Genomic DNA, 26,056 nt, shown 5'->3' on the forward strand with positions numbered 1-26,056 from the left:
ATTGTAGTTATCCTAGGGGATCATGAAGTGGTATTTGATTGGTGTTGGGCATTTATGTATCAATATCTCCCTTGGTGAGATGTCTAGCCAGGCCTTTTGCCCAAATGTTTTAGTGTGTTGTCTTTTAATTCTTGGCCTGCAGGAGGGTTTTCTGCTTTTTTCTTCCCCCTGGGTAGAAGCTTTTTGTCAGATACATATATTGTGAATGTTTTCTTCCATTCTCTGGTTTACCTTTCCGTGTTCTTAACTATGTCTTTTGAAGAGCAGAGGTTTTAAATTTTGTTGAAGTCTAGCTTATCAATTTTCTCTTTAACAGTTAGTCCTTTTGGGTCCTGCCTAAGAAATCTTTGCCTACCCTAAGGTCGAAAAGATATTTTCCTTGTTTTTTCCTCCACAAGTTTAAGCTTTTCCATTAAGATTGTAATCGATCTGAAATTAAATTTTGTGTGTGATATTAGGAGGTAGGGATCGAAATTCATTTTTTTTCTGTAAATTGCAGTATCATTGAAAATGTTTTTCAATGAATCGCTCTGGTTCCTTTGCTGAGAGTCAGTTTACTGTGTGTGTTCCTTTGTGTCTGTATAAATCTACCTTTATGCCAGTATCATGCTGTCTTGTTGTAGATTTATGGTACGTGTAGAAATGAGACAGGGTTAGCCTATGACTTTGTCTCAGAATTGTTTTAGCTCTTCTAGGTTTTTTGCATATCCATATACAAAATTTAGAATCACCTTGTCAATTTCTATAAAATCTTGTTGTATTGAATCCACAGATCATTTTAGAGCGAATCACTGTCTTAACAATAATTTGTCTTAAGATCTCTGAACATGATGTATCTTTCCATTTGCTTGGGTCTTACTTATCTTCATAATGATTTGTACAGGTCTTTCATGTCTTTTAAAAATATTCTTAAGGATTTTATTATTTTTGATGTGCTATAAAGGTTTTCTTTTTTTCTTTTTTTTTTGCTGTATGTGGGCCTCTCACTGTTGTGGCCTCTCCCGTTGCGGAGTGCAGGCTCAGCAGCCATGGCTTATGGGCCCAGCCGCTCTGTGGCATGTGGGATCTTCCCGGACCGGGGCACGAACCTGTGTCCCCTGCATCGGCAGGCAGACTCTCAACCACTGTGCCACCGGGGAAGCCCTAAAGGTTTTCTTTTTAATTTCAGTTTTGAATTTTAGTTGTTGCTAGTATATAGAGATACACTTGATTTTTGTAATACATTGGCATTATACCTTGAAATATAAATTTATTGGTTCTAATTACATCATGTTTTTAATTCCTTTATTGTATTTAAAATTCTATAAATGTATCCAAACAATCCTTTTGGTTGGGAATTTAGATTTTTTTTTAAACTTTTTGATATGCAGGGGTGAAAGTGCTAGGATTTTCATCTTCATATGTTTGCCCAACTGTTTTCTTAGGAGCAATTCCTAAAAATAGAATTGCTGGATTAGATTATGCACTTAACCAGAGCTTTCACACATCTTACGTGATGTGTGAGTGTGTCACCTCGGAAAGGTGACATCAGGGTGCGCGTCCATCAGTGAAGCTGGGAGGGTACCATTTTCTCTACGTGCGGTACCACTGTGTTTTCTGTGCATGGCATGACCCAAGCATAAAAACGCTGTTTAAGCAAAATTTTATTGTATTGTACAATGTCTTGAAGTGTAAAAACTTCAGTTGTCCACAGATGAAGCCCATAAATTTATGCTATTTGGGATTATAACTGCCTTGCAGGCTGATCAGCCCTGTAATTCTGGTAAAGGTACTAGAACAGCTAAAATTATCTCAGCAAATACAGTGTGAAGCCTGAGAAGTCATCTCTTTTAACCTGAAATACTTCTCTCTAAAGACGACAATGCAGGGGGTACGATTAGGGGGAGTTGAAGTTGCAGGTCCTGCTGTAAATGTCAGAGAGGAGAGTGAAAATGCAAAATCAGCGCCCTGCCCTCAGCAGACAGGAGGACACCCCAGGCCTGTTTTTACTCCGAAAACTTCAGATAAAACCTCCAACACGTACTCCGTGTCAGCGTTCGCTTCCCTTGAAAAGAAGAAATTTCCAAACATTTGATTAGAAATAGTTTTCCAAGTGTTTTACATCAATCTCAGCAAGAATGGCAGAACTCCTGTCAGCATTACAAATGAACCCACACCATCCAATTGCTTTATCATGTCAGGAAGTGACATGATATTATCATGTTCTGTTATTCAGAACCAGGAGGCCCATTTTAAATGGCCTGTTGTGGGCTTCCCTGGTGGCACAGTGGTTGAGAGTCCGCCTGCCGATGCAGGGGACGCGGGTTCGTGCCCCGGTCTGGGGGAATCCCACATGCCGCGGAGCGGCTGGGCCCGTGAGCCATGGCCGCTGGGCCTGTGCGTCCGGAGCCTGTGCTCCCCAACGGGAGAGGCCACAGCAGTGAGAGGCCCGCGCACCGCAAAAAAAAAAAAAAAAAAAAAAGGCCTGTTGTAAGGTTATTCCATCTTCTGTATATCAGAGGTCACTGTTGTGGTGTAACTAAGATTCATAAGTTCCAAAAGGAGAGTGATTTGCCATCAAGGTCTGTGCCCTGATGGTTGCCTGTTTCACCAGTCTTACTGTTGAGTGATTAACGGAAAAGCCAGGACATTTAAACTACTCCGCAGACGGCATCCCCTCTTGGGAACGTTGGCTTCACTTCACTCTTAATGTGTGCGATCAGAAGCTGTAAACGCATTCAGAATGTATGGGCTCAGGGAGGCTCCGGCGGGGACTGCGGGAGCTGACTGCTGGAGGATGGCTTCAGCGTTAAGGTGGAGAATTCAGCGGCGTCTCAGGGTTTTACGATCAGGTGTCTGTTCTCATTTGTACAGTCATTCATCTTTGTCAACTTTCAGACTCCAGAGGTAGACCATCTTTCTCACCCATCCTCTATCTCACCCTGGCCACTGGAGCATTCTAAACCTATGATTGTGTTTTGTCACTTCCACTCTGGGCTGAGACAGTGAAAACAGAAGTGACAGTGAACTTGATGCAGACCGTTAGTGATCAAATCCTCACCCTCTGGATTCCTATGAATTGTTAACCTTGAAATCGAGGGGAGTGGGTTGGGAAGGGCCTCACTGAACACTGAATATTAATAGGCGGGTAGCGGATTAGTCCCCAGGGTTTACAGTCACCTTCTTAAATATCTGATGTCAATTTCGGGGTTTATTCCCCTTTAAGGTATGTCTCGGGTTTGCTGAGAATGTTCAGTTATATCTCTAAGCCCAAGCTAACAAATTAACTAAGTCTCCTTAGTTTAAAACATGAAATCAGTTGTATGCCAACCAGATTCCATGATCAAACAGGTCAACTAGGAACAAATAAAGAATAAAATAGATGAAAGGCACTAAGTGGCATTGTTATAATTTTTCACGTGATGTTCTCATTAGCTCTTCTGATCCGAAGGTATGTGTTTAGACATCAAGTTAGTTATCTGGTCTTTGTGTTTTCAGGTACGTCTTAAATGTTGTTATGATTCAGTGATGCAGGATTTTTGCTTTTAAATGCCAGTAACTAATGCATCTAGAGTAATGGTGCCTCTCAGGCCATCAAATCCCGAAACTGTGAAAGCTTAAACTTGACCCGGACACACCTTCTTGGTTTTTATTTTTATTTTATTTCTATTTTCACTGTTTATTTAATTTTCTCTCTCTCTTCTTTAAAACTCTATTTATATTTCTATATGGAAACTCTCATATGCAAAACTCAAATGGTCATATTTTCCTTCCTCAGGCTGTTCCTAGGAAAACTCACTTGTTTTTTTGTTTTTTGCGGTACGCGGGCCTCTCACTATTGTGGCCTCTCCCGTTGCGGAGCACAGGCTCCGGACGCACAGGCGCAGTGGCCATGGCTCACGGGCCCAACCGCTCCGCGGCATGTGGGATCTTCCCGGACCGGGGCACGAACCCGTGTCCCCTGCATCGGCAGGCGGACTCCCAACCACTGCGCCACCAGGGAAGCCCTCTCACTTGTTTTTTCACATGGAAAATTCATGTCATTAGATCCCTGTATGCGTTCACAGCCCCCCAAATGAGATTTTTCAGCTAAAAGTCACTAAGTCTAATCAACAGAAGTTCTTGAGTTCTCTTCTTATAATCACGCGTGAAAAAAAAAAAAAAAGACAGAGCTGCTGGAATAGCAAACGGCAAAGAAAGTAGCTTAAACGTGGATCGGGTTTCTATTCTAGAACCAACGGATGGATGAGTCACTTAGAGGATTTGGGAGTGTGGTGCTTAGTCTGTTGGGACCGCTAGGGTGCCAGACCATGAAATCAACACGCTTCGTTTTGTAGATAAAAATACCGTTCTCCAGGAAATGGTAATATCGGAAAGACACGGAAATGGTTGCATTTGTAAGGGATGAGTTCCAGCCTTGACTTCTGTGAATCCCAGATGTGAGAGGAAAAGTAAAGAGAAGAAAAATAAGCTTGGGGTTAAAACGAGGAAATGAAATCCACTAAAAAAATTAGGTAGGTACCTGCCTCACCTCCAAACCTCTAGAGGCCAGTACGTTTTAGTTCTTTTTTAAAATCTAAGAATGAACACGGTACATTTCCCTAAAGTTGGCCAAGGCCCTGGGAGAAGCTGACATGGAATTACTTAGAGTTGATGCATCCATGAGGTCGGGCCTGAGACCTTGGTTGTTTGATCAGGATTTGGGCACTGCATTTCCTGAAAACGGTATTGGTGTATGGGAAAAGTGCATGTAAGCTCTCAAACCCAAATGTTGTCTCTGCATTTAATTAAAAAAAAAAATTTTTTTAATCCTAGAATAAGACAAAGCCTTAAATCCTAGAATAAGACAAAGAATAAGACAAAGTTCTTTGTTTGATCCTATTCTAATATAGGTTTCTAAATTCCCATGACATTTGATCTCCTGCCCAGGAAGAAGAGGGGGAAAGAGGCAAGAGAATATGGGATTTAACTCCGTCTACTTCTAGGGTCTGGTAGGTTGAGGGGGATCTCAAAATCATTTAGTGAACTGGGCAGCAGCGCTTTAAAAAATAGAATAGAAAATATCAGAGCGCCTGTATGCAATAATCTAAATGATTCTTTGAAACTGTACCGTGTCTGTGTGTCTGTATGTATAGACACATATTTCACGTGTACAGGGTTGCAGTATAGTGTGTACATCTTACTGTAAGTCATAGCACGTTGTGAAGATCAGTGTTGTAAATTATGCATTATTGTCTCGCGAGCTTGGCTTTCCTAGGGATCCTGGGGTACGTAGAGGGCCACGTTTCTCCAGCTTTACCTCACCAGAAGGCCAGCGGGTCTTCCGAACCTGCTGTTCTGAGTAGCTAACACGTGTCAAATTGAACTCAAGCAACAAAGTAGGTTTCCAACATCTACACTTGCCACAAAGCAAAAGGAAAGAATTAGATGCAGCCTTTTTACCGAGACATCACATCGGTTCTTAAAATAGGGCTTTCTTTGGGTGCTGTCTCTGGATGCCGTCTTTGTGTTTGTTTTGTTTTTGTATTTACTTTTTTTCAATGTGGTAATACAGGTTCTTTTATTTCCCCCTCTTTTTGGTACTTCCATGGTTCTCCTTCCGCCTTCCTTTTTTTCACTCCTTTTGTATAGTTGAATGGATATTCCATGTACTTACATGATGATGATGATGTAAGGGATGCTGTATCCTTCTCACTGTATCACACCTGGAGACACATAACATCACCTTCTTCCATTACTGGTGATTTTTTTAAAAATATATCAACTCTGTGTGTGTGTGTGTGTGTGTGTGTGTGTGTGTGTGTAAATAAAGCCATGTGCGCTGGGTTAAGGTTTCTTCCCTTAGTTAAGCGGGTGTCTTTCTCGGTTTCCCCATGTCCAGGTGTTATATTTCCTTTGTAATCAATAAGTTACTTTTGAGAAGGCACTTGTAATTTCTGTCCTCATCAAACTTCCCCTCACCAGTTTTAGCATTCATTGATGGTTCTTGCCTAACTATGTGGGTTTGGGCTGTTTTTCACACCTGACCTTCCTTTCCTTAATGGTATTCTTCAATTTGTATCATTTTTTAAAATTTATTTATTTATTTTTATTTTTATTTTATTTCTTTATGGCCGCACCACTCAGCACACAGGATCCTAGTTCCCTGACCAGGGGTTGAACCTGTGCCCCCTGCAGTGGAAGCGTGGAGTCCTAACCACTGGACTGCCAGGGAAGTCCCCTACATCATTTATTAAAGAGAAGAGTTTGTCTCCTGACCCCAGATTCAAATGCCTGACCTCAGATTCTTCTGATCTCAAATTCAAATTCTGGACATAGCCTCTAGCTTAAACCTTTGGTCAAAGAAGTATTCACGAAGGTCTGTATTTCTAAGGTTAGTTTCAATACTGAAAATACAGGAAAAATATATAACAAAAAAAACTCAACATATCTCAATGAAATTGTCAACAGTCAACTCAGAGACTGTAATAATGGTTTAAGGTTTTTCTAAGAGGACATCTGAATCTTAACACTTCAGTAAAGACTTTCTCCAGTGCTGGTTATGTATTATTATTATTATTAGCTTTTGTGATTGTGTGAGAGTGCTGTCAATATATCTTATTACATTCATTCTAATTATATTACTACTCAAGACTAAAAGCACAGAGGGAATGAAATTATTTGCATTAAGAATGGGATGGGGCTTCCCTGGTGGCGCAGTGGTTGAGAGTCTGCCTGCCGATGCAGGGAACATGGGTTCGTGCCCTGGTCTGGGAAGATCCCACATGCCATGGAGCGGCTGGGCCCGTGAGCCATGGCCGCTGAGCCTGCGCGTCCGGAGCCTGTGCTCCGCAACGGGAGAGGCCACAACAGTGAGAGGCCCGCACTGCAAAAAAAAAAAAAAAAAAAAAGAATGGGATGAATGAATGAAAACCTTCTTCTTGCATGATTTTATGTCCAATTACATATGTTTGGAAATGGTGAAGTTTTAGGCTAGCTTGGGTTAATATTAATAATTTCTTTTTCTTTAATGAAATTTTATAAAGAAGGCAGGGTGGCTTCTTTTCTTTTCTTTTTGTGGGGATCCATGCCATGTGGCTTGTGGGATCACAGTTCCCGACCAGGGATTGAACCCAGGCCGTGGCAGTGAGAGCGCCGAATCTTAACCACTAGACCACCGGGGAACATTCCCAGTATTTCTGTTGACGGCATGATCTGCCGAACAAACCTCCTCAACAAATGGTGACTTAAAACAACCGCCATGGATTTTCTCATGATTTTGCGGATTGGCGGTTTGGACTTGGGTCATCCCTGCTTCCACTGTGTGTGCTGGGCTCACCTGTAAGTTGGGCTGAGGCCTGACGGGTCCTGCATGGGTGGTTGGATCTCTCCTAAGGAGGCAGGCAGGCCTGACTGTAAGGCAGCAGCATCCCAGTGGGTGGGGACGCTGCACACCAGGCTTCCCACGGCCAAGACTTAGAAGTCACTCCCGCTCTGTTATTGATACCAGTCACCAGGTCAGCCCAGCGTCTAAGGGTGGGGAAATGGGTTCCACCTCTTGCTGGGAGGGACCACAAAGAGTGTGGTCACCTGCAACTCGCCTTACATGACAACTTTCAATGTAACAAACCTAAACCTCTTATTTTATGTATCTGTGGGCACGTATACATTACGCGTGTGTCCCTATATATAGACATATACGAACTCAAGAGGACATTCCTATATAAACCATCTTTCTAGTTTCATAAAGAAAAGATTCTCCCTAACTGGAATTGCATGGAAATATTTTCTAGGACCTGTGGCTGACATTTCAGTAATAACTGAGTCAGTTCTTATCACCTCATCCTTCTGCACTGCAGCAAAAGTACCTTTACTTTATTAGGCCAAGTTCAGCTCAGGTTGATTCACCAGGAGGCACGGTTAGTTCATGCAGTGAAATGAAGATAAAATCTAGGTGTGGGAGCAGCTGCCTGAGAGGTCAGAGCCCAGCAGCCTCTGAGCTGTGTCTGCGGGGACATGGTCACCGGGTCATCGATTCAAGTCCTCTTCGTTGAAAATACCCTGAACTCTTCTGTTGCAGAGATTAACCAAAGTGCTGACAGTCTACACGTGTTTCTCCTGATCTGTGGACTCCGACAGGTGAAAGACCCTCTCTATCTGGTGGATGCATTCTCAGGTATGTGTTCTCAGGGGACCCTTTGCCTGCGGAATTCCACTGGGGTCCCTGTCTTCACATGTCTCTCCTTAGGACTTTGAGTTTTCTCATTTTTTTTCCCATCAGCAGAACTGTTTCTAGATTGTTACTTTGGAAACAACCAGAAAAATAACCTCGCTGTGTAGTCATTTCAGTTGTTTCCTACTTCCCTGTGCCCTCAGCTTCTGAGGAAATCATAAAACATAGCCAATAATGATAAGTCTAAAATAATTTTATCTGGCAATATTGTACACATGCCAATTTGTATGATGCATTTGGAGTTTTGTTGCGTTGCTTAAGTTAATCTATAGACGCTTCAGTGTATTCTAAAATCCATACTGAATTGTGATGGCATATCCATCCTAATTACCTAATAAATTAGATCTCTGAATAATATGCAACGTGCTAGAAAAAAATATTTTCCTTAAAACCATAAAATGTCACATACTTACCTTTAAAATAATTATAAGTTGACTAATATGAATGAAAGCAAAATGATATGAAATAATTTATATTGTAGCGTAATTAATATTAAACTGATTTATGTTTTCAGCTGTGACTTAAAACCGTTTTAAAAGTCTTTTTTTTTTCTTTTTTCCTCCCCAAGAATGGCATCAAGAGGAGCCCAGCGTTTACATGGTTATCGTTGGCCCTGAAGTAAGTTGATCTGCCGTAAGCATTGATCTCCTCTCTGTTTTCCTCTTTATTCTTCTTATGCATTTTCTAAAATTAGTTTCTGTTACTTTTCTAACCCAAAGTTTCTTGCTTTCTTAAGTAAATAAAGTCTGTTTGCCTTTTTAACAATGAACACCAGACCAAGGTTAAAGATTATGAGGCTTTGTAAGTCTTCACAATGAACTTATTGCTACAAAGGGTAAGAAATTCTTGCGGGAATACAGAGGAGTCATATGAAGAAAGTCCATGTAAGTCGGTGTATAAGACAGACGTTCCATGTGGTCCAGATCATCTTTGAAACTTCCTGGAAGTGCTCACCTGACAAACACAGAGCTGTTCCTTCACCCGAGCACCGGATTAAGCCATTGACTTGCATTCAGGAGCCGAGTGGGGTGGAAAAGCACAAGAAATACAGTCTGCACTGGGGCATGTCCTTGCCTGTCAGTGGCCGTTGTCCAGGGAACAGAGACCAGTGGCAGGGCTTGGAGGTGCTGCCTCTCTCTCCCCGGGACTCAGGATATCCCCTCTCCCCTCCGGCAGATCCGGAGCAAGCATGTGCTCTGTTCCAGAGTCAATTCTAAGCGCTCAGGAAGCAGAGAATCTGGGTGGTGACACACTGGTCATCTCATGAAAGTGAACGCTGATTTGCTCCAAGCAGTTTGGAAAATAAAGTACGCATCCCGCTAGGTGGGATGTAACCTGCAGTAGCAAGGCCTTTTCTTCTCTTCGTGGGGCTTCTGTGCCAGGGCTGCACAGTGCATCCCCTGTGCCCTAGGACGACTCACGCTTCCTTTCCCTTTTGCCCAGCCGGATGGCCGAGTCTGTGCACGTTAAATGCCTGCATGACCTCCTTGTTCTGTTCTGTAATTCCTCCTCTCGTGGTTTCCTAGTTCCCTAGGGACCCACCGAGCATGCAGGGGGTGGCAGGCTTTTCTTTAGAATACGAAAGACCTTTGGAACTACTACATGTACCTCGAAAAAGGCCCTCTAGCCTAAAAACATAGCAAGGGCTAGAATCTGCGTAGCCACATTGGTTGTCACGTGGAAGATGAATCACCCCATCATCCATGTTCCTTGTTGGTGTAACAGACACTCACACACACAGGCACGCACATACGCAGGCCTGCACGCACATACCCACATCCATCACACGCTCAGGGCCAGCCTTTTGATGGTTAACAAGATAATCCCTAGTGCACTAATGAATGCATGTTGAATAATGAATGTTAGGTCCCATAGTGGCAAAGTTGTTACTATTATTATTATTTTATTCTCTTTCCATCCTGCTGTTCGAAGAGCATGATTGACTGAAAAAGTTTTAGCTTGATGCTAAATTCCTTGCTAACCAAGAGAGAAGGCCTGAGGTTAGAGCCATGGCGACAACAGTTATCCTGAAAGAATTTAGTAGTGTGGCTTGTTTTCCATTGTTTTTACTTTTATGGTTTTGTTCTGCTTATGGTGTGTGATACTGGCTTTCCAACGCTTGAAAATTTCCTTTAAAAATGAATTGATGTCACAAAGAGTAGTAAATAAGCAATAGTACAGCTGGGGCACAGATGTGACAAATTGTGACAGTACGCAAATAGCTAAAGTTTGGGAAACAGTTTTTATCGAGAATCAGTCGGTGTGCCCAGTGGAAGAAATACCAAAAGAACAACGCTTGGTGGAGAAAAACGTTCGCAAACATCGGGGTAATGTTGATCTGATTTCTCTGTTTGACTTTTTCTGTCGTGTTTCCTTTTAAGGAAACCTAGAGGGAGGTAGCAAACTTCGAAGCACTAGTTTAGCGCTAAATATGTGCCAGAAACCCTTTTGCAGCGACATAAAGACCAAGGCAGCATTTGAGCTGATACAGAGGTCAGAGAAGAGGGAGTGACCGGGACACGTGGTGCTTTCCTGCATTTATTAAGCATCTTCATCTTTAACTCAGTTGCCTACAGGTGAAGGATGCCATTTGTTTCCTACAGGCTTCCTAAGTCATAGTCCTTTAGAAGAAACACTGTTGTATTGTTTTTTACATTAAACAATTAGGAAGGCTTTTCGCTGCTCAGGACAAAGATATTTATTCTGCCACGTGTTTTTGGAACATACAACTTTCCCTGTAACTTTAGTTCGCCTAATTTTAAAAGAGCAGTGAGTGTAAAAAATGTGTCTCCTCCTAATTTCACTGCAGGGAAACTTGTCCCTCAGGCTCCAGGTTGGGAGGCGGTAGGGGAGGGTGGAGACTGTGGCCAACTGTGGAATGAATGGTGGGCGGGGCAGGATTCAGCCACAGCAGGGTTTGCATTCAAAGATGCAGGCTCCCTTGTCAGCCTTGCAAGAGAAGCCACCATCCAGAGGCCTTTTTCTTCCCCTCTTTTGAAAAAATGCCCGTGTGTGTGAAATGTCTTATTTTTAACTGCTGGGAACTAATTAGACAAATGTACTTATGCTTGTTCATGCGTGCGCACACAGACACACACACACACACTGTCTCTCTCTCTCTCTCTCTCTCTCTCTCTCTCTCTCTGTTTGCCTTGTTGGCCCTACAAAATGCATCTCTGTATTTTCTCTTTTGTAACTTCCAGAGGGAGGCAATTCTAAGTGGTTTTGAGCAAAGGCTGTCATGACTTTGCCTATTAAGGATCAGGGAGCAGAGGGTGACGTGAGCTGGGCGGGGCAAAGCAGATTTGCAGGGACCGTGGAAAGACGTGTCTTGGGAAGCTTAAGTGCTTCCGCAATTCCAGGGGCCCCTCCTCTCTTTTTCCAAACTAGTCTAATAAATCTCTGATATACCTGAGGACAGGATGCTTACTGGGCAAATGCGGGTCTGGGACTAGTCTTGTAGAATGCGCCCCCCCAAGGCCCCCGTGCGCCCGTTCTGAAGCTGCATCTTCAGCCACCGAGCTGGTTTGCTTGGGTGGAGTGGGAACACAGAGCAACAGGGAATGAACGAGAGGAAGAGGAGCCGTGAAAGGGAGCTGTTGAGTGAAGGGTGGTGAAGAGTTATGATCTGAGAGCTGCTAGCCCTTAAGTTCATTGCCATGAATTAGTAACAGTTCACAAGCACTTCTTGCACAAGGCACTCCACTCTCTATAATTAAAAGCCCTCAAGGAAACGGAGAAAGGCATCCTTGGGTTGCAACTTTGCTGCTTAGCAAAGCCAGCCGTAAGCACCTGGCCCTGTGCAGGCAGGCACACTCAGCCCAGGGCTTTACTGAGATTTGCTCAGTAAAGCGCACACACACACACACACACACACACACACACACACACACACACACACACACACACACCCAGAAACAAGCTTTATTAACCAATAGTCTTGCTTCATGTATTTCACACACTCTGTTATTTTAAAAAACCTGTTCTATGTCTCTGCTTTGCTATTCCATGTCATTAAAAGAAAGGTTATTTTTATTCCAAAATTGATTTCATGATGTGCTCCCTGATCTGAAGTTTGGACAACACTGACTTGGGCCATGCTTGATGGTGTGTGTGTGTGTGTGTGTGTGTTTCTCTCCATCCACTACACATATTCCCTCTTGAAAGCCAGTGCATTGGCTGCTTCCTCAGTGAGAGATTCCCTCCCCAAATCTTGGGCTGGCTCAGATGTGCTTCTCCTGACCCAAGCTCTTCCCCACTAGCATTATAAGATTTCCAAGCATCTATCAGTTTTCAGCGTCAAGAATTCAATTTAACATCACTTTTTCTTTTTTTTTTATGAAAGCTTCTTTATTTATTATTTTTGCTGTGTTGGGTCTTCGTTTCTGTGCGAGGGCTTTCTCTAGTTGCGGCGAGTGGGGGCCACTCTTCATCGCGGTGCGCGGGCCTCTCTCTTGTTGCGGGGCACAGGCTCCAGACGTGCAGGCTCAGTAGTTGTTTGTGGCTCACAGGCTCTAGAGCGCAGGCTCAGTAGTTGTGGCGCACGGGCCTAGTTGCTCCGCGGCGTGTGGGATCTTCCCAGACCAGGGCTCAAACCCGTGTCGCCTGCATTGGCCCCTGGACTCGCAACCACTGCGCCACCAGGGAAGTCCCCAACATCACTTTTGAATTCAGATGTAGGAGGAGACTAAAAGGATTTTACATTTGCCATTGAATATTTGCTACAATGTTATGGGTTAATATGCTGATCTTTTGGAAATAGATTTGAGAAGTGGGTCAGAGGGCAAACCTTGGGACACATTAAGATTCATCTTGTAACCATTATCTCTTAGAGCAGATCAAACGCCCTGAGTGTTACAATTATTTTTGACATCTACTGTGAGTACACTCTTCTTCCATTCATCTTTTTCTTTGTTAACTGCTAAGCTCAGTGATTGAATAAATTCTTTAAGTCTAAATTACACACTTTTGGAGGACTGTAGCCTTTCCAGGTCACGTGCAGGGTCTCTTAGTACAAAATTGCATTGACTCTGTTCATTAATTATTATTAACTAACCTATTACTAGGGCCTATTATTAGGGAATAATTGCAGTGCATGCAGCAGTGATTCCCCTCTCTCTCTGTCCACGTCTCTGCGTGGAGCCTGGTCAGATCTGAGACCCCAGTGAAGACCTGGCTACGCAGCTCAGCCAGTGCCCCCTTGGATGCCGCATCAGTCCAGCTTCAGCCCGAGGGAATTCATTAGGAGGCGACAAGGGCTACTAAGAGAAGTGTTGCGGAGGCTGAAGACCAGGTTTGGCTGCATCCGTTGCTTAGTCTCTGGATCTTTCCCTTCAAGGTCCACGGTCCAGTGTGGGTTACATCCGCCCTTCTGTAAGGAGAGGAACGGGCACCCGATTCCACTTCCACCAGACCACATGCGGTGGGAGGAGGTGAGGAAGATGCCCAGACGAAGCGGAAGAGGTGAAATGGAGGCCAGATAGTGAAAGCAAAAGCTGGATGAGCACGTGGCACACGCGGATCAGCTGTTTGTGCTTACGAGTGCTCAGACAAGGACTGAATACCTTCAGAGGTCAGAGCTCTTCTCCAAGACATGTTAACGTAACAGAGTCAGTGCAGGCTAGAGGTGTGTCTGCCAGGACAGGGGAGCCCAGGGCCTGGACTGCATAGCGCATTCACCTTTGTTCCTGCCATGTCCAGTGGCCAGGCTCAGAAGGCATTTGTCACACTCTCCTCTGGAATAGTATTGCTTTGCTTTTTGAGTGGCATCACCTTTCTGCCAACGATTTATAAAACAGGAGAGTAAATGTTCTTGTGTGTGCTTTATATTTTAGATGCGATACATATGTTTCCTTCTGTGGTCATTCTTAGCAAGAACATTTCAAAAAGCGGGATCTCAGTCCCGTGTGAAATCTATCTAATCCTTCGTTAGTGTTTACTGCTGGCAAGTTAGTTAACACCTTTGGACCAAGATTGTATCATCTGTGTCAGGCAAAGTGTAGTCTTGCATGGCTGTGTAGTAGAGCGGTTGTGTGCTAGCTGGGTGCACTTCACTGCTCTGGGCCTCAGTTTTCCCCATCTGTAAAGTGGGTGTGACTAAGAAAACGTAACCTGCCTCATCGTTTCTTGAGAGGCCAAAATGAGTGCATACTTGGCCCAGCGCCTGGTTCGTAGGCGGCATTGTACGGGCATTCAATGAAAGAACTTTCTGTGCTGATGTTTCCTTTCTGTGTTGACATGCTAGAATTCTGTTTTAGCTGCAGAATGGTTTAAGGCATTGGTTTTCTATTAAAGCTTCTTTTGATCTCTTGGTACAACCATCTCGGCAAAGCATGTGGTGTCTGCTCGCAGCGGGGGGGCCCGGAGTGGGTGCATTTTCTGATACTCTTTGATAAGCATTGTGGTAGGAACATTCGGCTCGAGCATGACAGCTTAATGACCTTCCACCATAACTTCGTATATCAAAGATGATTTTCCTTAGGCCTGGGAGTTGAGACAATATATTTTGCTAGAAAGTAAATAAGCTTAGAAGGAGGAAATGAGAATTTTCTCTGCTGCTTGCAGTGGTTTCACTTTTTAAAATTTCATAACATGTGCTTTCATTAAATAAAAATATCTACCCTTCTTTTTTCTTTGCCTTGTGTTTTGTTCCCCTTGGCTTCACTAAGAGATTTGAAAATGAACTGACGTGGAAGACAAACCCAGAAAAGTTTAATGCAGTTTGTACTTTCAACTTGAAACTTGATGTTATACCTTCAAAATTGTAGTTAAAGGGTTAGGTGTTTCAGCTGTCTTGTAAAAAAATTTTTTTCCCTTCATGAATTCTTTTCCCCTAAATAGTTAATCATGAGAGCAGAAAAGTGTTAAAAAAAATTAAAAACAGTGGGGCTTTCCTGGTGATGCAGTGGTTAATAATCGGCCTGCCAATGCAGGGGACATGGGTTCAAGCCCTGGTCCAGGAAGATCCCACATGCCGCGAGCAACTAAGCCCGTGAAACACAACTACCAAGCCTGCGAGCCACAACTACTGAAGCCCACGTGCGTAGAGCCCGTGCTCTGCAACAAGAGAAGCCACCGCAATGAGAAGCCCGCGCACCACAACAAAGAGCAGCCCCCGCTCGCTGCAACTAGAGAAGGCCTGTGCACAGCAACGAGGACCCAACGCAGCCAAAAATAAATAAAATAAATTTATTAAAAAAAATTGAAAACAAGAAGAATTTCTAACTAAAATTTATCATAAGTAAAACATGCATGTCAGAATTAACATGTATTGCTAAAAGAAGTCTTTCATTGCACTGTTTATCTTTTCATGATGGGATGTTAGGGTTATATAATGCAATTCAATGGTTTAGGATAATTTGAAGGAAAAGGATCAGAAGTGGGAAATGGAAAGGTAGAGCCAGTATAGAACTAGCATGACATTGGGAGGAAAATGAACATGTCTAAGGAGAAGAGATGGACAAGTACCCCAAAAAGTAGGCCCACTTTTGGTGGGAGGGGGTAGAAAAGTTTGGGAGGAGATGTTACTTCTGGTTTGGATAACTGGGCAAAGTTTCTCCGAAAGTTGACATTTGTCTGTGCCTTGGGGGATGAATGGGTTTTAGGGACAGAGGGTGGCATTCCTGGTGGAGAGGAAGACATGCAGTTAGGAGAGAGGTGAGAAGTGGAGAGTAAATGTTAGAGTCCGTGCTCATGTTGCCCACCGCACGACAGGCCAGTAAGTCAGGAAACGAGTAGCTGGGGCAAGGGACAGCAGCTTTATTTGGAAAGCCAGCAGACCGGAAAGATGGTGGACTAGTGTCCCAAAGAACCGTCTTCCCTGACTTAGAATTCAGGCATCTTTTATACTAAAAGTGGAGGGGGTGTGGTTGGTTGTCACAGACTTCTTGGAATCCTTTGTTCTTGCAGCTGTTCGTGAAAGTCAGATCACACTGTTCCTGTAAACTTCCAGCAAGACAAATGTTATTCTGTTCTGCAGCTTTTTATCTCCGTACGAATGGAAAAGTGTTATAGCTTTAAGAACGGGCTCTTGTATATTTCAGGCTACAGGCAACATTCTTAACTTGTAGCAAAAGCAATAGAATACAAAAGTTAAAGTAAAAGAAACAGATCCAATATGGAGTCAGGTTTGTTCTTCCCTGTGACATAAATAAGTAAGTAGGTAGGGGTTCCATAACCCACATGGGCTTTGTATAAACTATATGATAAAAATCCTTTGAGTAGAAACCAGAGGGGCAGTGCAACTTGGGTAACAGTGCCGTCTCCAGAGTCAGACTGCCTGAGTTTGACTCCTGGCCCAGCACCTTCCTAGCTGTGTGATCCTGGCTAAGTTACACCAGCTCTCTGAGCTCCACTGGCCTCCCTCCTAAAGTGGGGATGATGATTGCAGGATTGTTGGCAAGAAGTAATGCACACATAGGACTTGGCATAGCTTAGGCCCAGAGTAAGCAGCGAGTGAGTACTGACTGTTAACAGCAACAGTAAGCAATAAATCGTGCATGGCTTTGAGTTTATTCTTTAAAGATCTTTCTAGCAATAGCATTGTGTTCGTAGTTCCTTGTGTCCCTCTGTAACCCCACTGTTGCCCCTAGCTTGCAGAGCTCCAGCCTAAGGACAGGGGGGCTGAGTAAGGAGGTCTCTGTTCAGTGGCTCCTGCAAAAATGACTGCCTGCAAGTCCACGGAGGGTGAAGCCCCCAGGAAGCAACTGACTACAAAAGCCCCTTGCGAGAGTTCTCCCTGAAGACCTAAAGAGACATTTCTCCAAAGAAGGCATACAGATGGCCAACAGGTACATGAAAAGGTGCTCAACATCGCTAACTATTAGAGAAATGCAAATCAAAACTACAATGAGGTACCACCTCACAGCGGTCAGAATGGTCATCATCAAAAAGTCATAATGCTGGAGAAGGTGTGGAGAAAAGGGAGCCCTCCTACACAGTTGGTGGGAATGTAAGCTGGTGCAGCCACTACGGAGGACAGTATGTAGGTTTCTTAAAAAGCTAAAAATAGAGCTACCACATGATCCAGCAATCCCACTCCTGGGCATATATCTGGAAAAAACTATAGTTCTAAAAGGTACATGCACCCTTATGTTCACAGCAGCACTATTCACAATAGCCAAGACATGGAAGCAACCTAAGTGTCCATCGACAGATGAATGGATAAAGAAGATGTGGTAAATATATACAATGGAGTATTACTCATCCATAAAAAAGAATGAAATAATGCCATTTGCAGCAACATGGATGCAACTAGAGCTTATCATACTAAGTGAAGTAAGTCAGACAAAGACAAATATCATATGATATCCCTTATGTGTGGAATTAAAGTATGACCCAAATGAACTTATTTTCAAAACAAATAAACTCAGACACAGAGAACAGATTTGTGGTTGCTGGGGCAGGGCGGGGGGGGGAGGGAGTTGGGGGGTGGAGGAGGGATGGAGTGGGAGTGTGGGATTAGCAGATGCAAACTATTACATACAAAATGGATAAACAACAAGGTCCTACTGTAGAGCACAGGGAACTATGTTCAGTATCAAGAATATGAAGGTTACATATATATATACATACATACATACATATATATATATATATATATATATATATATATAACTGGATCACTTTGCTATACAGCAGAAATTAACACAACATTGTAAATCAACTATGCTTCAATAAAATAAAATAAAAAGAGTGCACCCTGTACTGGAGAGGTGAAGAAACTCATCGTTACAGGACTGTAGCAGCTCGCGGAAAAAAGACGTTATCACGTCCACTGAACTTCTGATTGGCAGGCGTTCCTTCCCGTGTCTGGTGCGAGAAATTGCTCAGAACTTCCAAACAGACCTGCACTTTCAGAGTGCAGCTATCTGTGCTTTGAGAGAGGCCAGCAAAGCCCGTCTGGTGGTCTTTTTGGAAGACACCAGCCTGTGTGCGATCCATGCCCAATGTGTAATAGTTAGGCCAAAGGACATCCAGCCAGCATGCTGCTTACACCGAGAACATGCTTAAGATGACTCAGATGGGAAACCTTTCATTGTTTAAAAGAAATTCTCTTCTTTGATAGTTCTGAACGTTAGGTTTTTTGCCCGCCGATGGACGCAAAAGGTACCTAAGTGTTTGAATGCCGAGTGAAAAAATAGGGGGCAGAAATCAGGGATTTGCAGTTTTTCCAGTTTCATTCTGTATGTGAATTTTTAATGTAAAAGCAGAGACAGTAATTCAGGTCATAATGTTTCAGCAAACAAGCTTCAGAAGTTGAATTTTATAAAAATTATAAATAAACCTGTTAAAATATTCTGGATAATTCCAGCGTTTGGATTTTCTTAAAGCAAGTAAATTTCTTTTTTAAAAAATATTTATTGAAATATAGTTGATTTGCAGTGTTGTGTTAGTTTCAGGTGTACAGCACAGTGGTTCAGTTATACATAAATACATATATACGTATATGTATCTCTATTCTTTTTTAGATTCTTTTCCATTATAGATTATTACAAGATATTGAGTATAGTTATATAGTATATATTATACAAGATATTGAGTATAGCTATAAAGTAGGACCTTGTTGTTTACCTATTTTATATATAGTAGTGTGTATCTATTAATACCAAACTCCTAATTTATTCCCCCCCTCCTCCCTTTCCCCTTTGGTAACCATAGTTTTGTTTTCTAGGTCTGTGAGTCTATTTCTGTTTTGTAAATAAGTTCGTTTGTATCATTTTTTTAGATTCCGTATAAAGCGATATCATATGATATTTAAAACAAGTAAATTTCCAGCTAATGGCAACTAAATGGTCTTTGCAGCATTTTAATCGTACGGTAGATTCCATCCATTCACTACACTTTTCTGAGTTGCTTTACATACCTGTGTTTAGTGGTTTGTGTCTTCTGTACTGTTCCTGCAAGTTTGTTATTAAAATAAATTAAGCTATAAAAAAAGTCTAGGAATAATTTGTTTCTTTAGGCATCCAGATTTGCTGTGTTCGCCGTCAGAGTGATGTTATGATCTCGGGGATGGAAGTGAGCTTTGCATTTCTGGTTCCTTGGGCTACATCTCGGGCGTATGAGTAGTTTGAAGGATTTGGGGTTACACACACACACACAGCATTTCCTTGCCAAATGGAACTTAAATGAAGTTTCTGGAAAACACAAAATTATTCAGTTAGTATGATAAACTCTCTAGGGATATCATATTCATTAAACTGACTTGGATTGTAATTCCTGGTACGTACTGGTTAAGCGTGAATGAGAATAGAAATTGAATCTGCTTTCACTTCTAAGCTCATTAGCAGTAACAGGACAAGCCGGCAGACACCGCATTCGTAAAATGTGCTTACACCCTCATCTGCCTCTATCTTTTTTTTTTTTTTGCGGTACGCGGGCCTCTCGCTGTTGTGGCCTCTCCTGCTGCGGAGCACAGGCTCCGGAGACTCAGGCTCAGCGGCCATGGCTCACGGGTCCAGCCGCTCCGCGGCATGTGGGATCTTCCCGGACCGGGGCACGAACCCGCGTCCCCTGCGTCGGCAGGCGGACTCTCAACCACTGCGCCACCAGGGAAGCCCTGCCTCTATCTTTGAAGACACGTTTAGAAATTTTTCTTACACGAGCATAAATTTTAAAATATTTTGTCAGTTATTTTAAAATTGTTTTCATTGTTAATAAAACCGTTGGAGGGGTGGTGCAGGGCAAAACCAGTCTATTGATTGTTTCATTGAAGAGTTTGCAGTTGGATGAACCAGATGTGATAAATATATTCTGCAGCTCCATCCTACCTAGGCTCATAGGAACACTGTGACAGATGGAAAAGTATCCCTTAAGATCCTCCTGGTACCTCAGTAAGTAAATTGACCTGAGAAGAGCTCATTGTGCGCAGAGTATTGTAGTTTGGCTTCTGATGGTTGGGAATAAGGTGTGCTCCTCCGTGGATACGATGATTACCTTCAGGTGTCCAGGTGTCTTTCTCTTGCTGAGAAGTGTGGCAGTGTCACTGGGAAAGTACACACCTGAGATTAAGTGTATACATATTTTTGTATTAGTGGTGCAATCTGCAGATTTCATTCTTATTCTTTTCTGTTTTCTTCTACTACTTGTATAGCAGTTACTATGTCTCAGAAATAGCTGTAAGCCCTGAACGTGTTTCTCATTTTATGAGATGAAGAACCCAAGGCCCAGAGACATCCATTAATGTATGCACGGCCATGTGACTAGTGACTTGTTTTGGGGGGGATTTCACCCAGGTGATCTGTCTCCAGAGCCCCTCTCAGCCTGTACCGCCTCTCTTTCTGGCCTCTGGCTATCTACATACAAATTTGATTAAAAACACATGGCGTCAAAAATGTTGGTAGAGCGGATCAGCTTGAAAACACTGCTATTAAATTTTGCATTAATTCAACAAACATATTGACCACCAGCGATGCAATAGGACAAACCACGGTGCCTGTCCCAAAGGACACATTTCCTCCAGATGTGAAATAGGAGTGAAATGCAGACTCAAGCATATTAGATTGTAACTAATTAAAATGTTGGACTTGGCTTTTTAATTAATTAATTTATTTTTTAGTTTTGGCTGGGTTGTGTCTTCGTTGCTACGCGCGGGCTTTGCTCTAGTTGCGGCGGGCGGGGGCTGCTCTTCGTTGCGGTGCGCGGGCTTCTCATTGCGGTGGCCTCCCTTGTTGCGGAGCACGGGCTCTAGGCACGCGGGCTTCAGTAGTTGTGGCGCGCGGGCTCAGTAGTTGTGGCGCACGGGCTTAGTTGCTCCGCGGCGTGTGGGATCTTCCCGGACCAGGGCTGGAACCCATGTCCCCTGCATTGGCAGGTGGATTCTTAACCACTGCGCCACCAGGGAAGACCTGGACCTGGCTTTTTAAAACTTGAAATATAATTCATATGCCATAAAATGCACCATTTTAAAGTATATAATCCAATGGTTTTTAGTATAGTCATAAAGTGTTGCTACCATCACTCCTATCTAATTCTGGAACATTTTCATCACCCCCTCAAAACTCCCATACTCGTTAGCAGTCCTTCCCCATTCTCCCCAACCCCCAGTCCCTAGCAACTACTCATGTACGTTCTCTGTCTATGGGATTGTCTATTCTGGACATCTCACATTAAGAAGAGCCACAGTTTATGGCCTTTTGAGTCTGGCTTCTTTCACTTAGCATCATGCTTTCAAGGCTCATCCACATTGTAGCATAAATCAGTACTTCATTCCTTTTTGTGGCTGAATAATATTTCAGTGTATGGACAGACCACGTTTTGCTTCCCATGTATCAGCTCATGGATGTGCCCTTGACTTTAAAATTGTGTGTCTGGGAAGGCTCCCTGTTAAAAATAAAATTTTAATGTGGTCAGATCCTTTGTCTTAGAGGTACCAAGGGTTCCAACTCCTCCTGCCTCAAAGGTTTTATGACAAAATCCACCACTGTAATGAACCAGACGATCCTTCCAGGGAAGTGTTGTGTTGTCCGATTTTCCCTTGGCTGTAAATGACTTCTGTTTCAAGACCTTGAGTTGGGTGGACGGCTCTTGCACTTTTGTACCTGGGGCTTCACCAGGTTCTTATCTTACAGGCCCAACAGGAAACAGGAATACAGTTGGCTCCCTGTATCTGTGGGTTCTGCATTTGCGGATTCAACCAACCATGGATGGAAAATATTCAGAAAAAAATTCCAGAAAGTTCCAAAAAGCAAAACTTGAATTTGCTGTGCATTGGCAACTATTCCATTGCATTTGTATTATATTGGTGTTGTAAGTAATCTAGAGGGATTTAAAGTATGCAGGAGGATGTGCGTAGGTTATATGCAAGCACTGCACCATCTTATATAAGGGACTTGACATCTGCGGATTTCGGTATCTGAAGGGGTCCTGGAACCAACCCCCTGTGGGACAACTCTACATGTATATTTCTTTAAACTTTCTCTCAAGTCCTTCTCTTTCCTTTATTGCTTTGTAGTAGCTGGACTCGGGGATATTATTTCCTATTTGATTTGTTTTGTCCCTTTCTGAATTGTTAGGTTTGGCTCTCTTGCCATAATCTGCAATTCTCTTGAGACTTAGATTCACTTCCGGCTTTTCCTAAACTTCATCTTTGTCTCTTTTCAGGTTGATCCGGTGTTCACAAGGGAAGTAAAAGCCAAAGTAAAGAGGTAAGTGTAGGTGTTTTGCAGGAGAGGAAACCTAGCGACCGATATATGATCCCAGTTCCCAGGCACTCACCGTGTCCCAGGCTCTGTTCCCAGCAGTTTACTAATAATTCCTCCTTTAATCGCCTGTGCAACTAGGGTGATCCTGTGCCATCCTAGGCGCTATGATTTTCCCCATTTACAAGCCAGGAAGCTGATATCCTGGAAGCATCAGCAGTTCCCTAAGGGGCGGCAGCATGGACACACGTGTGAAGACGTGCAGCCTCACTAGGTCAGGAAATTCCCAGGAAACCCACTTTGAGGTTACAGTTGTCACTGATCACATTGGCCAGAACTGAAAAGACTTAAAACATCTGCTGGTGACGGTGAAAGTTGCTGCCACCCCTTTAAAGGGCAGTTTGTCAGAGTCTTTGTCATCAATTGCGTTTGTCTGCCAGTAACCCGATAACACTGGCTTACACACCCTGGCGCTTAACTGCTCACATAAGAAAAATCTGAGGTCGTTGGTCCAGGACCAAGTAAGACTTCAGCTCCTGTCTTGCTGTCCTGCGGTCCCTACCTGTGGCTTCCATCCCTAAGGTGACAGTAGCTGTAGAACTCACGCATCACATTCCGAATTTTAAGTGGGGAGATGGGGAAGGGCAAGAGCCAGAAGGGTCACCTCGCGTTTGGGTCAGCCCCTCTTTATGTGAATTTCCTCACACCCCCAGGATTCCAGCTCCTCTCACTGGCCACACCATCACCCCAGGGGACTGGGAAACTGATTTCATCCCCATATGCACTCAGCTGTCTTTACGTTGCTCATAGATACAGGATGCATGTATGTGAAAGTATAACCAATTATGTGAAAGGATAACCTCAAAATCCTGAGACTGGTGGAGAGGGGTAGGGGCTGGAGAAGAATGTCCATATTTTGGGGTGAAAAAAAAAAAGAAAAACAAGACAAAACCTATGTGACAAAGTGCTGGGAACCTGGGTATTGGTTGAGTTTCTCTATTTTACTATTTCTCTCTGTTTATGATTCTCTTTCTGTGTATCTTAAAAAAGAATTTGAAGAAAGGTTGCATTATTAGGAAAGGTTTAATCATCCAGAGAAAAATGGCAAGAGCTGTATCTCTGACGTCCAGTATCTGAGAAGCACATGTCTCCTTGGTCAGAGGGCTTCAGAATGACGGCAGGTGTGTTAACAGGCTTCCTCTCTCTCTTATCAGGGATGGGTGTAGAATAGGTTCTCACTCCAGTATGGTTTTCTGTATTGAGTCCTTTAGCAGTAATGCTTCCCTGTGGATCTAGGGTATTTCTCCAAAATCGTCGTCTCCCCTTCTCCCAGCCCCTCCCCATAAGATTCCCAGCCGTAAGCTCTCTCTCTGCCCCGTGTTGTTCCAGGACCCCTGGGGTACGGTTGATCGGGGAGATGACCCGGGAAGACCTCCACGCGGTCGTGAAGAATTGCTTCGCGGTGGTGAACAGCTCTGTCTCTGAAGGCATGTCAGCCGCAATCCTGGAGGTAATGATCTAACGGGTACTGAAAGTGGAAATATGAAATTGTCCATCACCCCTTTTCTCAGTTATGGAGGTGATGCCTTTGTCAATAAAATTGTGCGCTTCTCAAGGCTAACAAAGTGAAACGGCATTTCCTCGGGAGTTCTAAAGTAGTTTTTAAGTTCTGTCTGGGGCTTAAGAATACTATTTTCTTTCTCCGTGCCATTTTTCCTTGCCAGCTACAAAATGAAATAAAGCTAGGATAGTGTCGCCTCTCTGACTCGCCACTTAGCTTCAACGGGAAGGCGGCTGAGGCTCTGAAGGGTCGGGACAGGATGTGGGGTGAAGGTGTGTTTTGTAGGGAGCCTCCTTTTGTCTTGATGTCTCCTCCCTCTTTTCAGTGTGTCCTATGATCCCAGAATTTAGGGGATAAGAAAGGGTTGGGCTTGGATTTCCCTGGCGGTCCGGTGGTTAAGACTCTGCGCTTCCACTGCAGGGGGCAGGAGTTCGATCCCTGGTTGGGGAACAAAGATCCCCCAGGCACTGGCGCAGCCAAAGAACAAAAGAAAGAAAGGGTTGGGCTTGTGCACATGGCAGGGGGTGGGGCTTCGTACACGGAGGAGAGTAGTTGCAGATGCACGAGGCGGTGGGCGTGAGTGTGGACCTCATCTCTCTGTCTGGTGTTCAGCTCTGAAAATCTCTTACACTACTTGGGCTAAGCGTGCACAGCCCAGCACAACCGCGCAGTCTGTTGCTGGAGTTATCTGTGTTTTGCAGGGAGAGGCTGAGATAAAAAGCCCCTGCACTTGATCCTGGCAGCCTCTGGATTGAGCGTATCAGCTCCTGGGTTAGAGGGACTTAATCCAACCTCACAGCCCTTTGCAATCTCTTCTCCTCACTGAGCGTTTTACGTGATGGAGTGTATTACCAGGATCTCTTAAACTGCTTCATGCTGATGACCTGAGTAATCCCCAGCGTGCCGCTAATGCAAAAGGATTTTCCTTTCCCTTATTTTGCTGTCGGTTCACAGCACACGGGGTTCCTTTTCAAGAGTGATCTTGGCAAAGAGGAGACTCCGTCCCTCCCGTCATAACCAGCATTCAGTGCTGGATTCTCTTCATATCATTAAATCACAAGCCATCCCTCGCATGGAGTCTCCTTTAGTTCTCACACAATAGATGCCTTGTTAAGTCCTCGTGGTTAGCGCGTGATAAAACTTGCTGTAGAAACAGAAACGTTTGGTGATTGGCCCTGCAGGTCTTTAAATCGCGTTTCACATGCCCTTTCTCACAGTGCTCGTTTCTTACTTCAGGGTCTACTTAGGGCGATGCTATTATTTTATCCTAAGTATTTGGAACATCCATTTATTCCTTTGGATGCTAGTTGAATTTACCAGCCAAAGTTACACTTGGTGAATTTCAGTGTTTCAGAGACCCTGGTAAATAATTAAAGCAGGAAAAAAAATCATGCTCCCTAAATTTAAGAAATGACTGATGTCGCATGCCTAATATTTTCTGTGAATGTGGCATCATTTAAAAAAGCAAACAAAGAAAACCAAAAACAAAATATTGTGGGCGGGGGTGATATATACTGACGCCTGTAATTCCAGTGTTGAGAAGCTTTCAGAGCACAGAGCTTGGATTGGTAACGTGTTCATCTTCAGCCAGATGTTCGAATACCTCAGTCTAAGCCTAATGATTAGCATTAATCTCCGTTGTGGTTTAGAATCAGCTTTGGACTAGAGCCACTGGAGCGATACATTGTGCTCTCCCTGTTAGCTTTAAAAATGTCTGTTCTTACAGTACCACGTCCTCAAGCCATCGCCGGATCGCTCCTTTGTATGTAAATACACATTTTTTTCTCCCCCAACTTCTTAAGAAAAGGTAAAGTGGAGTTCGGGAATGATTTTATAAGCAGCACACACAGCAGTTCACTGCAGATGAATGGCTGTCGAATTTCATTTACTTCAAAGGAAAGGCAGCTGTTAGCAATTCTGTCTGCCTTCAAATGTGGACACTGTGTTCCTTTTGAAAATTCCAAAATAACCTTTGGGCTGAGGGTTTTGAATGAAACTGATTTTAGAGGAGTCCTGTGGAGGGTGGATTTCATTAGAATCAATTCAAAGAACCAAAGTGGTTAATCACAGAATAAGTGCATATCACTTCTGAAGGAAGGGATCCTTCGACCTTTCAAAAGTAGCTTTGTTTTGTCATGGAAGCATGTAAAAATCCATTTGCTA

At 43.5% G+C, this 26,056-nt stretch overlaps 1 protein-coding gene across 3 annotated transcripts in view; it reads left to right on the forward strand.

The window, feature by feature from the left end:
* The window catches only part of GLT1D1 (glycosyltransferase 1 domain containing 1), a 100,873-nt gene that overhangs the window by 52,446 nt on the left and 22,371 nt on the right, over positions 1-26,056 (forward strand). For all 3 annotated transcript variants that reach the window (XM_033440675.2, XM_004276641.4, XM_033440674.2), the window contains 4 exons: positions 8,039-8,134; positions 8,760-8,809; positions 22,295-22,338; positions 23,722-23,842. In XM_033440675.2, coding sequence (XP_033296566.1) covers positions 8,039-8,134; positions 8,760-8,809; positions 22,295-22,338; positions 23,722-23,842 — 311 coding nt within the window. The remainder of the gene's footprint in view (positions 1-8,038; positions 8,135-8,759; positions 8,810-22,294; positions 22,339-23,721; positions 23,843-26,056) is intronic.

The sequence above is a fragment of the Orcinus orca genome, chromosome 15, assembly GCF_937001465.1.
Source record: "Orcinus orca chromosome 15, mOrcOrc1.1, whole genome shotgun sequence".
In the NCBI taxonomy this organism is placed as follows: domain Eukaryota; kingdom Metazoa; phylum Chordata; class Mammalia; order Artiodactyla; family Delphinidae; genus Orcinus; species Orcinus orca.